General features: G+C 37.1%; 1 protein-coding gene across 7 annotated transcripts in view; it reads left to right on the forward strand.

Moving 5' to 3' along the window:
- The first annotated feature begins 4,697 nt into the window (after positions 1-4,697).
- The window catches only part of STAP1 (signal transducing adaptor family member 1), a 36,147-nt gene continuing 23,820 nt past the window's right edge, over positions 4,698-17,024 (forward strand). For 2 of the 7 annotated variants that reach the window (XM_045185729.3, XM_053922359.2), the window contains exons 1-2: positions 4,721-4,967; positions 15,209-15,280. In XM_045185729.3, the coding sequence (XP_045041664.2) occupies positions 4,848-4,967; positions 15,209-15,280 (192 nt within the window). In that variant the 5' untranslated portion in view covers positions 4,721-4,847. Of the gene's footprint in view, positions 4,968-15,208; positions 15,281-17,024 lie in introns of all 7 variants that reach the window. The other 5 variants (XM_045185736.3, XR_006653634.3, XM_045185717.3 and 2 more) reach the window with 5 other exon arrangements.

Genomic DNA, 17,024 nt, shown 5'->3' on the forward strand with positions numbered 1-17,024 from the left:
ATAAAGAACATTAAACAACAGTGGAAAATGAAAATACTGATTGATTATTCAATAACGTCAGGGAATTGTGAAATTTTTGTAGACATTATAATGTTGTATTTATGTAAAACTATGTCCTTACTCTTTTATGTCCTTATTCTTAGGATATACAGATTAAAGGTATGGAGGGGTAAACTGTGATGTTTTTAAGTACTTTGAAATGGTTCAGTAAGAGAAAGATATAATTAAAGCCAATAGGACAAAATGTTAACAATTATTGAACCTAGATAGTGGGTGTGTAAGTGTCTATAAACTCTATTCTTGCAGCTTCTCTGTATGTTTGAAATATTTCCTAGTACAATGATGGGGCAAATAAATGTAACTGACCAAAGAGTTCATCCAACCAGCACTGCAGATAACCAATTAGGCTGGCATCGGGGTGCAGTGAAAGAAATCAGCGCTTATTGTATAGCAGTACCCAATGGAGAACAGGCAGCTTTCCCTGGAAAACCTGGACCTGTCCAATGGTTTACAGACAAGGGGTGTTATAAAGTAAAAATAACAAGTCATCATGGGTAAGGGGTTTGGGATCCCGGGCCTTGCTGACCAGTCAATAGCAATAAATAATTATTTCAGGTCTTGAAGTAAGGTTCCGGGTCTCCCAGTCTGGTTTCTTGGGGAAGTGGCCAGAGGGTCATTCAATTTCAGGGTTCAGGAGCTGAAACACAATTTAGGTTATGATGTTATTTTTAGCTTAACGAAACCCACACTTATGACCATTTTAGGACCTGGCCATCATTTCTGGCTTAGTTAATAGAAGTAAGGGGAAGGGATGAAGCTTACGGGGCTTGTGTGAAGGAACTGAATTGAGCTCTGGGGCTACATGTTAAATCAAAATCATAATCATACACTAAATCAGGACCCTCAGTATCACAAAGTCACATTAATAAAATTGCTTAAGTTCTCAAATATCTTGCACAATATTCTTCAAATATTTTGAAGAGTAGAACATTTTTATTCTTCGAAAGTCAAAATTGAAAATGTTAGTGAATTATTATCAGAGAATTTTGTCAGAAAAATTACACTCCAGAAATCAATTTACTCTGGAAATTAAAACAATTGTAACTTAAAGTGTGATAAAGTGAAATAAACTTATTTATATAATTTTGAGTTTTACCTTTTGATATAAAATTTATTTATTTTTTTATTACTTTTTACTGGCAAATGTTAGTTCATTTGTTGAGTACACTCACTTTAAGCAGCCTTTTACAAAATTATCCCCAGACAGTAAGCCATGCTGCAATATGCCGGTAGGTGGCAGCAGCATTCACGAAAAACAACTTGGCTTTCAATGGGTCCTAAAGTCTGCCTTAAGTCCTTAATTTGAAAGTACTGTACAAATTGACTGACTTTTACCTTTTCTAAGTTACCTCTGTCCCTACCATTTGGCTTTTAGTTGCAATTATATCCTATTACATATACATTGTTTCTCTTAACAAGAATAGAACAAATACACTATTTTCTGGGTCTCCATTCTGTATTTCATAGTTTACTTCTAGTCAATGTAATTGACTAGAATGCAAAGAAGTCTGGACATTTAGCTTTTCAGCCTCTTCAGTAAAGAATGGCATGCTAGAAAGGAGTGGAACGGATGTTAAGTATTAATCTACTCTATCCCCAAAAGGAGCATTAATGGATCTTAAACAAAGTAAAGGGGAAGAAAAATGTAGACCTAATCCTCGTATATATTGAGTTTAAAGAGGTTAAAGCATTTCATTATTGCTCTTCCCCCCAAACTATCTCCTTATCTAGAATTTCCAGCTTCTGTTAAAACTTCTATTATTCTATTATGTATCTCTTTTAGAAATCTTATGAATCCTGTATCTATGTGGCATCCAAGAAATATTTCTCAATAATATACTCATAAATGTTTCCCTACACTACAAAAATAGTGTGAACATATAACTAAAAAAACAAAACAAAACAAAAAACTATCATGCTAGAAGCAACTCTTAGCACTGAAAATTATAAGGTTAGCAAATTAAATCATTCTGACAGAGCTACTAATATAACTTCTATAGCAGTGATTTCTCACCTTTAGTTTTGTCTCAAAAGACAAAATAGGAGTAACCAAAATTACTAGAGAAGACAGTATTTTTTATGGAGTTTTCACTTAAAAGGGTCCTATTATAAAAAACCTGTGTGCCATGTTTGAATACATTGCTGACGCTCAAAAAATATTTAGTGTTGGTCCTGCCAGTGCGGCTCAGTTTGTTGGGCATCATCCCGTGAAGCGAAAAGTCACCAGTTGGATTCCCAGTCAGCACATAAGCCTGGGTTGCAGGTTTGTTCCCTGGGTTGGGGCAACTGATCGATGTTTCTGTCTTGCATCAAAGTTTCTTTCCCTCTCTTTCTCCCTTCCTTCCCTTCTCTCTAAAAATAAAGAAAGAAAATATTTTAAAGAAATATTTATTATTGAATGAAAAAGTGAAGCTCAAAATCAATGAGAATCCTCTAAAGTGTTTTAATCAGGGGAATGACTTGACGAGACTGATTTTTAAATGAAGCAGAGGAGAAAAAGAGTGGAAAGTAGACTGCTTAGAAGCCTATTGTTACTCCAAACAAGAAGTCATTTAGTCCATCCCCTCATTTCACAGGTGAGGAATCCGTGATCCCAAAGAAGTTAAGTGGTTTGTTCAAGGTCTCAGAGTAAGTTAGTGGCAAAATTGGCTTTTCTCCCTATACCCAAACACTTTTTTTCGCTATATTTCCTAACCTACAAATTCATTATTCAACACCTAAACTTGAGATATCTGTAAGAGGATTGGCAATGTAATGGCACAGTGGTACAATAATATTGGAAATTTTCAGGTCTAACCACTTTCCAACCACTGATGATTCCTAACATCCTCCCTCCCTCCCTGATGCTTCTCATTTCTCAGTTCTCAGTCCTCCTTTCACTTCCTCCCTGTGTGACACCAGCTTCCAGCTGCCAAGAGGTAGATTTTGTCACTTACTCAAATCAGGAGTTTTCCTCTTGTCATTTAACTCATTTTTTTATTACATTGAAACTAAAACACAATGTGATTTTTATCTCAAAAAAATTAAGTTGGACTTAAATTTTATAATGTGAAAATTTGAGTAATAGGAAGCAGGTCTCAATTTAATATAAATGCAAGATATCTGAGTGATGTGGCTCAGTGGACTGAGTGCCAGCCTACAAACCAAAGGGTCACTGGTTCAATTCCCACTCAGGGCACATGCCTGGGTTGCAGACCAGGTCCCCAGTTGGGTGCACACAAGAGGCAACCACACATTGATGTTTCTCTCCCTCTCTTCTCCCTCCCTTCCCCTCTCTAAAAATAAATAAATAAAATCTTTTAAAAAAGAGACAAGACAGTAACTTTGAATCTTTAACTCTCTATTTCTGTTTCAAACTGTTTTCCTTTAAGTAGTGCACTTGCCCCGACTGCCGTGGCTCAGTGGATTGAGTGCCAGCCTGTGAACCAAAGGATCGCTGGCTCAATTCCCACTCCAGGCACATGCCTGGGTTGCGGGCCTGGTCCCCAATGGGGGACACTCGAGAGGCAACCACACATTGATGTTTTTCTTCCTCTCTTTCCTTCTTCCTTCCCCTCTCTCTAAAAATAAATAAAATAAAATCTTTAAAAATAAGAGTGCACCTGAACACTTTTCTCTAGTTTACTAGTAATCAGACTGTATTGTTATACCTTACTTTGTAGACAATTTAGCTTCCTATATCTACTGCTGCAGATCCAATGGAAACCCCTAGTGGTGGAGAAAACCATGCAGTCTCTCCATTAGAAAAGGAGGATCAGATTGAAGGTCCCTGGCTTGTTTTGATTTCTGAGAATAGGCTGGTTTCATTGCAGAGAATGCTCAGACTCAGGCTACAAAATCATGAGTTTTTCTGAAATACTGAGGGTGAAATAAGAAATGGTGTAACTTCTTAGGACCCCTGCAAAATGAACCAGAAGTCCTCCCAATGTTTCCTTCCCCCATTATTCTTTTTACAGTGTTGACCCAAATCCATTCTCCGAAGGACCATTTCCCACATTGAACTGTCAGTCTCATTTTGGCCCCAGTGCAGCTCTGTAAACCTTACTAGAGAACTGTAGGGGCCCCATCTGTGCATCAGAGCATCAGTGATCCATAGCTCAGAGAGCATTAAAAAAAAAGTTTGAAAATTCATAGCTTTCTCTGCCAAACATATTTTGTCAAACATCCACTTATAACCCCAAAATTGAAAATACTGACAAAAAAAGTGGAAAATCCCATGTTCCCATAACCATGTTATGCTTGGTGGACCATCAAAATGGACATGGGATAAAAAGCATCATTTTTCTAAAAATTTGAACAAAGCTTGGTCCTGAAGAACAACAGAAATAGCCCTAATAAAATTATTCTATGAATTAATTTTTAATGAAGTGGAGTTCATTCAAGTTATGCCTTCTGAGGACAACAATGGACAGCAATTGAAATAAAAAGAAACAAATGTGATCTGGGTGTGTCTTCTAAAGCCCGTAATCTCTAAATCAGTTTCTTTCATCCTCTGGTGGCATTCGTCTTCAGTTTATTTTGTTCCTGCAATTATAAGTACATGTAGTTAACTAGGGATTGCTTTCTCAAACTTGGTCTATGCCTGTTTTCTCTTACCTCATAAAAAGTAAAGGAAAGTGTGTGTGTGTGTGTGTGTGTGTGTGTGTGTTCGCGTGTCCTGTTGGTGCTTTAAAGTCGAGTTGGGACTTCCTCTTTGAACAGTTGCCTTTTCCTCTCACACAAGGGAGATCTCATTTTGTTTTGAGACTGGATACAGTTGAAAATAAACCACACCCCAACAAGTGAGTATGATGGCTAAGAAGCCCCCGAAACCAGCCCCTCGCAGGATCTTCCAAGAAAGGTTAAAGATTACTGCTCTACCCTTATACTTTGAAGGTTTCTTATTAGTCAAGCGGTCAGAATACCAGGTAAGTCCACAGATGATAATGTTAAACTAGAAGCTTCTGTCTTAATATAACATTTATTTCATGGTGTTGTGATGTGACAAGGGCCTCCTTGTTTCTGTTGGGATTAAACCCCCTTCCTGGAGCTCAGAAATAGTATTCCAACCTTGCATAATTTAAATACAAGGTATGGCTTAGACATATGTGTATATGTGTATTATACTAAATAATAATATAAGGTTTTAATATTACATTACTAAGATTAAAAAGTCAATAAACTAAGTTTCTAAGCAATTCATTTACACCTCACAGAAGATTTTGGCTTACTAGATGAAATGTTTCCTGTATTTTCTCCACAATTTACTACTGCACTTCTATGATGACTTGTATCATTAAAATAAAACATCGTGATTGAAACTGAACCTCCTGTTCTTATTTTTAGCTGTGTGAAGGTTATAAATAATGATCAAGTTGTTCTTTAAAGTGTTAAACTTTTGTAAAAAGTTGTGAAAATGACAAAAGTAATTCTGTTAACATTATGTATAATAATATGTTCTAAAACCACTGTTTAAGATTCTGGGTTTAGAAGATAATACTTAGTGTAATTGAAAAATTTTTAAAGGAAAAAAATTATACTTAGGGTGTTTTGTGGGTGGTGTGTACTTGACATGACATAAATATACTCTACAAGAAAATTCACAAAGCATCCTGTTTTAAGCATGTAAGAATGAAAACTAATAGTAACATCAGTGTTTTTAGAATAGTAATTATAGATAATTTGAAATTAATGAGAGAAACACAGAGTACCTATTACTAAAGAAAATTCACTGATAGTTCAAATTTTATGGAGCTTTAATATTAACTGAAACTAGAAAAAATTTAAATGTTTTGAGAAATGCCCAAAGAATGTTTAATAATAATAAAAATATTTAAAATATTACTTGGGGAAAATTGCATGTGTGAAAATATCTATAATAGCACGTATTTCCTGCATATGTAATTGGGCCATTTACTATTTGGGAGTAAAGACATGGTAATTTGCATTCTATTATGGGTGCTAAATGTGTATTTTTAATATTTGTCAGCTACACTGGAACATTTTTTGCTTGGTCCCATAGGCTTCAAAAGTGAACTCAGTTTTGTCACCATAGGTTAGCCACCTTGTTTGTTACACTTTGCCAGAAAAGAGGAGTTGGGAAAAAGGAATTTCTAATTTGTGATTTGAACTTTGTAATTCATTGTTTCCCAGAGTATTTATAATAAGTGTTTCTGATATCAGATTCATTCTTTTTTTTATGTTTAAAGAAGGCATTCTATTGATATGGTTAGGAGAAAAACAAAGATTTTAGTAAAACATGACTTGACCTGATGGTTTGGCTACATGATCTTATACAAGCTAATTAATCTCCTTGAGACTCAGTTTCCTCGGTTATATAATGGAGAGAGTACAGCTTGCCTCCCAAGGTACAACGCTGGAGATACAGTAGGTGCTCAGTCTACTTACTCATTCATGCAGCGTCCATTGAGCACCTATTGTGCACCAAACATCACACTCAGTTCTGGAGAATATGAATAAAACACAAAGAACCTTACCTTTAATAGGCTAAGTTTAGTAAGGAGTGACGTCTCCCTTACCCAATTACTACTCTAACTTTTCTTAGAAAGTATGCTTTGAAGTGGAAAGCCTAAAGTATAGGCATAAATATTTCTGATGAAATTAACTTGTGTTTCCACCCGACTTCACAGCGAAGTATCTTTTACTTGTATGTCAGGGAGAAGAGAGTGAGAGGACTACATTAATGTCTATTAACATGGTGGGTTTCAGGGATTAGAGGGACAACAGAAATAAAACACCTGGCTCACACCAAAGGTTAGATTCATTCTCTTCCCATTTCATTATTCATCATATTCTTTTTTTAATGTTGTTCAGTTATACTTGTCCCCATTCCCCACCCCCATTACTCTCCCCTGCCCTGTCCAACCACCACTCCCAAAGACAATTCCTTCCCCATTGTCCTTATCCATAGGTCATGTTTACATGTTCCCCTTCCTTCCCTGTTGTTATCCCCCTCTCTCCTCCCATCTGGTCCCTGTCAGTTTGTTTCTTATTTCCATGTACCTGGTTCTTTTGTGTTCATTTGTTTGTTTTGTTGATTAGATTCCACTTATAGGTGAGATCATATGGTATTTATCTTTCACTGCCTGGCATATTTCATTTCATTTAGCATATGTATCATATTCTTATTAACATACTAAAATCAGTTTTGAGTCCACAAGTAATATCGCTCAAAGGAGAGCTACGGTGATAGAGTGCTTGAAAATGAAAGCTATGAGAAAAAGTCAAGGAAAATGGTGGGGTTTCTACATAATGGGCCTCAAAGTGCCAGGGAACCTTTGAAAGGAAGGTGAGTCAAAGATATATAGAAAGTCATCTTTGGAGCCAATCAGCCAGAGACCTGGGAGGCTCTGCAGAATGTTATATGCAGTCTCTACATGAAGGAATTTAGAATATTTAAGCTAGAGAATGTGAAACTGAGAAGTAACCTGGTTTATAAGGAGATAACATGTTAAGAGGTGTGTCTTAGCTGTTTTTGTGAAAGGACACGTTTAAGAATTTAAGGGGGTTTGACCCCCGTAAAATATGTCAACATACATTGTTTAAAATGCAATTCCAGAAGGTTGGTGGATCCCAGGTCAAGAACCCATTAAAAGTACATAATCTTCATAGGAGAAATAATATGGGAGGATTTACTTAAACCACAGCACTAGAATTTTGGATTAATCATGAACATTTATTTGATAATAAACGTTATTAAATGCCACAGTGAGATACGCCAACACAGTTCTTATAAATGGGGAAAATTCTTATTTTTCTCAAGCTGTTTAAAAATAAGAGAGAGTTTGGGCAGCATCTCACAGTGTCTTCAATCTCTGATGTGCTAAAATGTGTGTAATATGTCTTCTTATTAACCTGAACATAAGAATGTGGTTATCAGAATAGTATCAAAATAACATTTCTCTGACAAGTGCTCTAATTGCCACTAATTTACTCAGAATAATTTCAGGGCAATCTCAGGTGTGCTCTCACACCTAGTTCTCTATGCTGTAATCTCCAATTTTTAAAAATAACTTACTCCTTTCAAGGTTTTGAGCACAGATCTATAAGATTATTAATTTATTTAGAAATTATATATTACGCTTCTGTACTAATATTCCAAGCAAATTACTAGAGATATGAAAAAAAGGAATTAAGAAAGATTAAATAAATAAAATATAATTAGATTTTGTAAAAATTTCTTCCCCCATGGGATTATCTTGCACACCCCTGGGATTTACGTGCCCCACTTTGGAGACCACTACACAACATCCTTCCTTAAGCAAAGGCACTTTGCTTGCTCACAAGAAAAAGAATGGGAGCTTTTTATTGGGGACCTGGGACAGAGAGGAACTTAACAGGATTCTGCATTGGAACCCATTTTTACTAGTTACATCAATGAGAAAGACCCATCGGGAAACAGAAGATACAAGTACTAGCCCAATTATGGAACTTGGGCAATTTCTTTAAATGTTTTAATCTGTTTCCTCTTTTGTAAAACTGAATGGTTTGCTGTGATGATCAGATAGGCTATATAATAGTGGGTATATTTTCTTAAGGTGTTGACATGTGGCAGATATCACGCTGGGCTCTTACTGAGTGGCCGCTCTGATCACTACAGTAGCCCTTCTGGATAGAAACTATTTTATCCCCTTCGCAGACAAGTGAGTTGTGGCCCACATATGTCATGGTCAAGGTTCCTCATCCATTGAAGAAGCTTAGTTTGGATTTTGTTGCAAGTCATTTGCCATTATGCTGTCTCTCAAACTAAAGTTCTAATTCCATTTGTGGATTCCAAAGGTTGGGGATGTTCAAACACTAGATTCTTTATCACACTGAGCTCAACAATAAGCTCAGTACTTTCAAACGTTTGTTTAATTACATAAAAATGAGATAGTGACCTTAAACTCTAAATACAAGGTCACATAATGATTATGAAGCTAGCAACAAATTCAAAAGTCCCATTTAAGTCCCTTTTCTTACTTCAGCAACTCAACACAAATGATTGGTAAAAAATAAGAAGCTTTGTGCTAAAAGTATTTCATTCAAAAATGTGTCCTTCAAAATTAATTTTTTTAATATTTACATACCTCCGTAGATATAAATATATACCTAGATGTTAATTACTGAGAATGATATTTATACATGACTCAGATTGTACTGGTGTGCATTAGAACTTGTCAGAAACTAAATCAAGACTTGACCCACAGGTCCCTGCATATGGAATGTAAGTTTGATCTGTTCTTAGGTTTGTTCACAGTACCTATTGTTATTTATAATCTTATTTTTCCTCCAGGCTGCCTTTACTCTCAACTCAGTGCCTTTGTTCTTGCTTCTTCCTCCATTTAATAATCCTCCTTAATTCTTTCCGTGAATCTATAATCTTACTTAGCAGTAAAATTCCCATTTTTCTCTGGTCAGCTCTCCCCAATTCATATCATTCTGCCATGACTAAACACCTCTGTAGTTTTTCTCAGGAGCACAGATGGATATCTGCATGTACGTACAGAAGAAAATCAATAAACCTTGACTGGCTATTAGTGACTTCAGTTTTTCTGTCTGGTGGGAGGTTCATACCCATGAAGGTAATTAAAAAGATGACCATAGTGGCAGGCTTTGACTTCAGGGTTTTCTCTGGCTTTCCATTCCTCCAAGTATCAAAGAGTCTTGAATTTGAACTTGACCTTAGATGCTATATGTCAGAAAAACTATACAACCTGTCATTAAGTTCTCTAACCAATATGCCTATATTCTGATCCCTTCTCTGCTCTCTCTCACCCCCATCCTTGTTACAAAATACACCGGCACCTTGACTTGCCCCTTGCATTGAGAGGCTTACAACTAGAGCGGGATGTGAAAACCTTAAAAAGGGAAATGTGATTTTTTAAAAAATCTCCCAAGATAAATTTGAATTACTTTATTATGTAACTCAAGCCAAATCTAAGAAAGTTCAAGAGAATTTTTCAACAGTGAATGGACACTCCCATGACTTTTTATAGAACATCTGCTTGATCTTAGAGACACTGTATATTAGCAAACTTCTACAGTCATATTTCCCAATGCAGTTTTCTACCCCTTTATTTAAGACAATATGAAAAGGTGATTTTATATAGAAATGACAATGAGTTTCACTTCTCTTGTTTACAAAAATTCCTCTCCTCATACACAATCCCTCTGAAAGAGCTCTATTTTATTTTATTTATTTTATTTTTAATAAACATTTTATTTGCTTATATTTTAGAGAGAAGGGAAGGTAGAGAGAAAGAGAAGGAGAGAAACATTAATGTGTGGTTGCCTCTCATGTGCCCCTCCAATGGGGGCCTGGCCCGCAACCCAGGCATGTGCCCTGACTGGGAATCAAACCAGCAGCCCTTTGGTTCGCAGTCCAGCACTCAGTCCACAGAGCCACACCAGCCAGGGCGAAAGAGCTCTATTTTAGATTTTTACATGTCACACTGTCCGTCACACACACATACAAATTGCCATGTGCAAAAACTACGATATGGATAATGGAAACTGGAAAGTAATAATGTGAGTGAGGAGGCACTGCTATTTTTTTAATTCAATTTTATTTTGTATTAGTTTCAGGAGTATAGCTTAGTGGTTAGAAAATCATATACTTTACAGTGTATCCCCCTAAATACAGCGTTAGCCTAAATATTTCCAGTACCCAAATGGCACCAAACATAGTTACTGCAATATTATTGACTGTATATATCCCCTATGCTTCATGTACATCCCTATGACTATTCTGTAACTACCAATTTGTACTTCTCAATCCCTTTACCTCTTTCACCCAGTCCCCAAACCCTCCTCCCCTCTGGCAGCCATCAGATTGCTCTCTGTGTCTATGAGTCTGTTTCAGTTTTGTTTGTTCATTTATTTTGTTCTTTAAATTTCACATATAAGTGAAATTATATGGTATTTGTCTTTCTCTGACTGACTCATTTCACTGAGCATAATACCCTCTAGGTCCACCCATTCTGTTGTAAATGGTAAGATTTCATTCTTTTTTATGGCCAAGTAATATTCTATGGTATGTATGTACCACAGCTTTTTTATCTACTCATCGACTGATGGGCACTTGGGTTGCTTCTATATCTTGGCTATTGTAAATAATGCTGCAGTAAATATAGAGGTACATGTATTGTTTCAAATTAGTGTTTTGAGTTTCTTCAGATAAATTCCCAGAAGAGGAATCACTGGGTCAGATGGAAGATGCATTTCTAATTTTTTGAGAAAACTTCAGTGTTTTCTATAATGGCTACACCAATATAGCAATGCATTTTTTTAGTGGCCAACATATATGTCATTAAATATTAAGATACAGGAATCACATAAATGAAGATCAATCAGTCACTTTTATTATTAATAAAATCTCTATGTGGCTTAGCTTTAAGTCCAAAATTGTGCTTACTCCTTATCTTACATTTAGGTAGCCTTGAGCTACCTTGAGTCACTAACTCAGTTTAAGAGGCACAAGTCTGCCCCTCTTGGAGGCCGTTTGCTACAGGGCAGAGAACACAGCTGAACACCCACTCTTTCCTGGTAGGCTGAGCTGAGAGAGGACAGGATGGGATTAAGCTGAGCGTACTGCCCCCAAACTCACCTATTATGCAGTCCTACTCTGGCAGCTCTGTGGAGGATAGGTTGGAGGCCACAGGAGGTGGCAGAGAGAGCAGGTAAAAGATGATTGTAATGCCAATAGCACCGCATCCTATTTGGAAAAAAGAAAAGAAAAGAAAAGACTTCTGTTGGGCTGAAATTAAGTTTGTTCTTGCCTTATGAAACTGCTTGACTCTGAGATGTGTCAGGTACATATTGGGCATCTGGATTTCAGACAAGAGGAACAATCTTTTTGCCTGTTTTTTTAACTGCTCCTTTGGGGACCATATATTGGCTGCTCCTTCAAACTTATGCCCTTTGGAATTGTTCTTTCCTATGGTAACTCGTTTGTGGTCAGGAGGTATCAGCGTGTTCGTTACATTACCTGAGGGCCAGCTCTCAATGAGGAGGGAGGATGGGGTGGAAAGATCACACAGCTTGGACAAGGAAACCTTGCTCCGAGTTCCAACTTTACTCCTGCAGTAATACTACCAATTTGTTCAAGTCTCAATATATGCATTCCCTTTTGAAATAGGACTTTTCTGCTCCTTCCATGAAGAGGTTGGGTTTAGTTTCTGCCACTTGAATGTGGCCTGGGGCATGCTTTGGTAAACAGGACAAAGGCAGAGGATTAGGAAGTACTCACCCATTGGGTTTCACTCTCTCTTGCTCCTCGGGATCCTTCTGCCAGCATGTGAACAAGTGCAGGCTAGATGGAGAATGAAACCGTGTGGAGGGAGACTCAGTGGGGTGTCTCCCAATGCCATCAGCCATTATCTGATTCTCTGGACACCAAATAGTTGTAAAACAAGTTCTGTTCAATTCTGAAACTAACTACCTATCCAGATTTAGTGCAGAATCTACAGCTTAATTAAGGGCTCAGCCCCACAAGACTGTCCTGCACCAACTTCAGTTACCAGTAGCAAGTCCCTGGCCTCCCACACTTCTAACTGGCTATAAACCAGGGGTTCCCATGACTTCCTCCTAAGATTTGACAATTTATTAGAATGGCTCACAAAACTCAAGAAGACAATTTCCTTACATTGACTAGTAAGGGATACAAATTAAAAGCCAGATCAAGTGGTACAAGAGGTCTGTCCAGAAGGTATCCAGCCATGTAATATAAAAAATAGAGATATTTAATGAAGAAGATATAAGATACAACAAACATTGGACTTGGGGCAATGATGCCTCAGGCCTCTTCAAAGCAGGCACCTCAGGACCTCACACAGTTCTCCCAATTGTCATCAGTTGCCCTATCCTATTTTCCTGAATCTCATCAATGGTCTGAAATCTCTTCCCTTTCAAAGATGATTTTAGTTTTGGGAAAAGCCAGAAGTTGCATGGTGCCAAATCTGTGCTGTAGAGGGCCTGAGTCACCTGGGTGATTTGATGTTTCATGGAAAAACTCTGCAAGAGGCATGATGCATGAGCCATGATGCACAAGCAAGGGTGATGTTGTGATGAAGCTGCCAATCACCAGTTGCCCACAGCTGTGGCCTTCGGAATCATCCCAATAGTTTCTGCTGAGGAATGTTCAAACTTAATGCAAAATCTGAAGCATATTCATTTCTCTACTCACTCAGTCATTTTGAAAGCAATGGCCACACAGTACACATGCTCACTCAACAATATCCACCACCCCCTCTGACTAGTACAATGAAGTCATCACTGTTCATGTATGTGCATTCCAGTCCATTCTCCTTGGCTGCCAGCTTACACCAATGTCGCGCAAAGCATTCTTGTTATATTAACTATGCTGGACCTTTTCTGGACAGACCTTGTATAAGGCGAAGTCTAGAAAAGGCCCAAGCACAAGTGAATGCTCTATCCCTGTGGGGTTGTGGCACATGTATGTGTTCACTAATTAAGAAGCTCATCAAATGGCATTATTCAAGAGTTTTGATAAAGCTTGATCTCCAGGCCCATTCACCTGCCCCTCCTTAGACGTCAGTGAGTGGGGCTGAAAGTTCCAACCCTCTCATCATGTGTTCTTTTAGGGATCAGAACAATGCTGAGGCTCTCCATGGGTCCCATCTTAAGTAACCTTACTGATACAAATGCAGGTATGATGTAAAGGGGCTCATTATGAGTAACAAAAACACTTCTGTCACTCAGGTTTTAGCATCTCTATGTCAGGAACTGGAGGACAAAGATCAAATTTATTTCTGATTATAGCACTCTCTGTTATTCATTCTGCATTCTCAGCTAAGACCCCAGGCAAGTAAGGGTGACCATCCTAGACCGTTCAGTCACAACCAAGCATCACCATTTAAAGAATCATCAGCTAGTCACAGAATGATGAAAAGTAGAAAACATTCACGGTTTTAGTCCACCAAGTTTTAGGATAGCTTGTTACAGCTGACTAACATAGCACCTAATCAGCTATAAAGACAAAGGGAGAAAATAGTTCTACTAAGAATATGAGAAAGATGGTTGTTGTAATTCAGAATAAATATAATCTTGAGCTTCCTGGGAGCCAAGGCAAATAAAAGCAATGGGTTACAGAGTTCCCATTATTTGAGAAAATAAGTATATAAATTCTGAAGAGATGACAAGCATTTACTGGTCAAGAAAAGGATAAATTATGTGTCAATATTAAAGAGACACAAAATACCATGATATGTGAAAGTGTCTTCACATTTATAAGCAAATGAAAAAATTTTCTTCATGTGATTTTCTTACCTAATCCTCAATATAAATTCAGCTAACCTAATATGTTACAAAAAATCAGTTTATATAACCCTAAAGGAAGGAATGATCAACACATCCATGAAACTTCCTAGAAAATTTTTAAACATACTTCTGAAAAGAGCTGGGTATGAAGGTCAGTCCTTAGATGTGGAAGGGTCCCTAAATCCCCTTGCTGTTCTTTCACAGTACAAACAATCTTCATAGACTGTAAGTCACCTTTGTTTAAATAAATTTTCACTTGAGTGAAATGAAAGTGTGACTAGGTTATTTACATTTTTAAACTTAAAAAGTAGTATATCTATAGAACCTGTAACAATGCGACTATATTATTAATGAAATGTTCACCACATGAATGAAATTGGGACTTCAAAGTGTAGCTCTGATGGTGATGTTATTTTTATCATTATCAGTTGTTCACATTTCCTTGATCTATATAAATATGTACTATTTATTGAGCCCAAACTATGAGTAATTTACTAAGCTATGTGCCTTACATGTATTAATTTATTCAATCCTTTCAACTGGAAGTAGATATTAAATGCTTGTCCTATGTCCTATCCTGGTCCCTTAAACGGCCCATCTTCCACTGCAGCTGCATAAAAAGTTAAATGTCTTAAATCAATGAGGAGAGCTTGGGTAAATGACCTATTTAAACACAGATCAAATTACATTTTTACCTCACAACTTACACTAAAATAAATTTGTGAAGGACTTAAGTTTTAAATGTAAAATTAAGCCATAAAAATTAGGTGATTTATCTCAAGATAATGAAGAACCATATATCTGATAACAATTAAGAAAGTCACACAGGAAAATATCAACAGGAAGATAACTGACTAGTGCATGGATGCTTATGGTTTCTTTCCCACAGGAATATGAACATTATTGGACAGAGTTGAGAGGAACCACACTTTTCTTTTATAATGACAAAAAAAATACAATGGTAAGTAGTTAAACATGTTCAACTAATTCAATTTTTTCCTAATATACACTTGTCATATAGTTTATTATTAATTTGGGATTTTCTGTGTTCCAGCAGTTAAAATATTCTAGTAAAACCAATTCAAATATGAATATTTATATCTGTGATTGTATCAACTATAGGACCTATAGTAATAAAAATTTCTGGGCAACTCAGAAGAAGGTATTATCTCATATTTTATTTTTGTAAATTCAATTTTGTTCTTTATGCTTTTATAGTAGTACTGATTTTCCCTCCTTTGCTGCCTTCCACCCAGCACCCCCACTTCCTCAGGCAATCCCCCCACCATTGTGCATGTCCATGGGTCATGAGAAAAAGTTCTTTGGCTACTCCATGTCCTATACGGCACTTTACATCCCCATGGCTATTCTGTAACTACCTATTTGTACTTCTCAATCCCCTCACCACTTCACCCATTCCCCCACACCTCCCTCCCATTTAGCAACCATCAAAACAATTTCTGCATCCATAATTCTATCTCTGTTCTTCTTGTTTGCTTAGTTTGTTTTATAGATTCAATTGTTGGTAGATATGTATTTTTTGCCATTTTACTGTTCATAGCTTTGATCTTTTTCTTAAATAAGGCCCTTTAATATTTCATATAATAATGGTTTGGTGATGATGAACTCCTTTAGTTTTCTTATATGGAAGCACTTTTTCTGCACTTTGATTCTAAATGATGTCTTTGCTGGGTAGAGAAATCTTGGCTGAAGGTCCCTGCTTCTCATGACTTGGAATATTTCTTGCCAATCCCTTCTAGCCTGCAATTTTCTCTTGAGATATCAGCTGACAGTCTTACGGGAACTTCCTTTTAGTAACTAACTCCTTTTTTCTTGTTGCTTATAAGATTCTCTCTTTATCTTTAACCTTTCACATTTTAATTATGATGTATCTTCGAGTGGATCTCTTTGCATCTGTCTTGTTGGGGACTCTCGGTGCTTCCTGGACTTCCATGTCTATATCCTTCACCAAATTAGGGAATTTTTCTTTCATTATTTTTTCAAGTAGATTTGCTGTTTTTTGCTCTTTCTCCTCTCCTCCTGGCACCCCTATGATGTGAATGTTGGACCTCTCAAAGTTGTACCAGAGGCTGCTTATACTATTCTCACTTTTTTGGATTCTTTTTTCTTTCTTGTTGTTCTGATTGATTGTTTTTTGCTTCCTTGTGTTCCAAATCATTGATTTGATGCTCAGCACCCAACTGTTATTTCCCTATAAATTGTTCTTTATTTTCAATTAATATATCCTTCGTTTATGACTAGGTCTTTTTTATGCTGCTGAGGTCCTCACTACATCCTTGAGCATCCCTATGACCAGTGTTTTGAAGTCTGCATCTGATAGATTGTTTATCTTCATTTTGTTTAGCTCTTCTTCTGGAGTTTTGAGCTGTTCTTTCATTTGGGCTACATTTCTTTGTCTCCTTATTTTAGCAGCCTCCTTGTGTTTGTTTCTATGTATTAGGTAGAGCTGCTTTGACTCCATTGTCTTAGTAATATAGCCTAATGTAGTAGGTGTCCTATATGGTCCAGTGGCACAGCCTCCCCTATCTCCCAAGCTGGGTAGTTGAGGTGCGCCCTTTGTATGGGCTGAGTATACCCTTTTCTTGCAGTTGAACCTTGGTTGCTGTTGGCAGATCATGGGTGGGATTTACCCAGGCCAGTCAGCAGCAAAGACTGGCTGTGACCACTGACCACCAACTTCTGCC

This window comes from Desmodus rotundus, chromosome 4 (assembly GCF_022682495.2).
Source record: "Desmodus rotundus isolate HL8 chromosome 4, HLdesRot8A.1, whole genome shotgun sequence".
In the NCBI taxonomy this organism is placed as follows: Eukaryota; Metazoa; Chordata; class Mammalia; order Chiroptera; family Phyllostomidae; genus Desmodus; species Desmodus rotundus.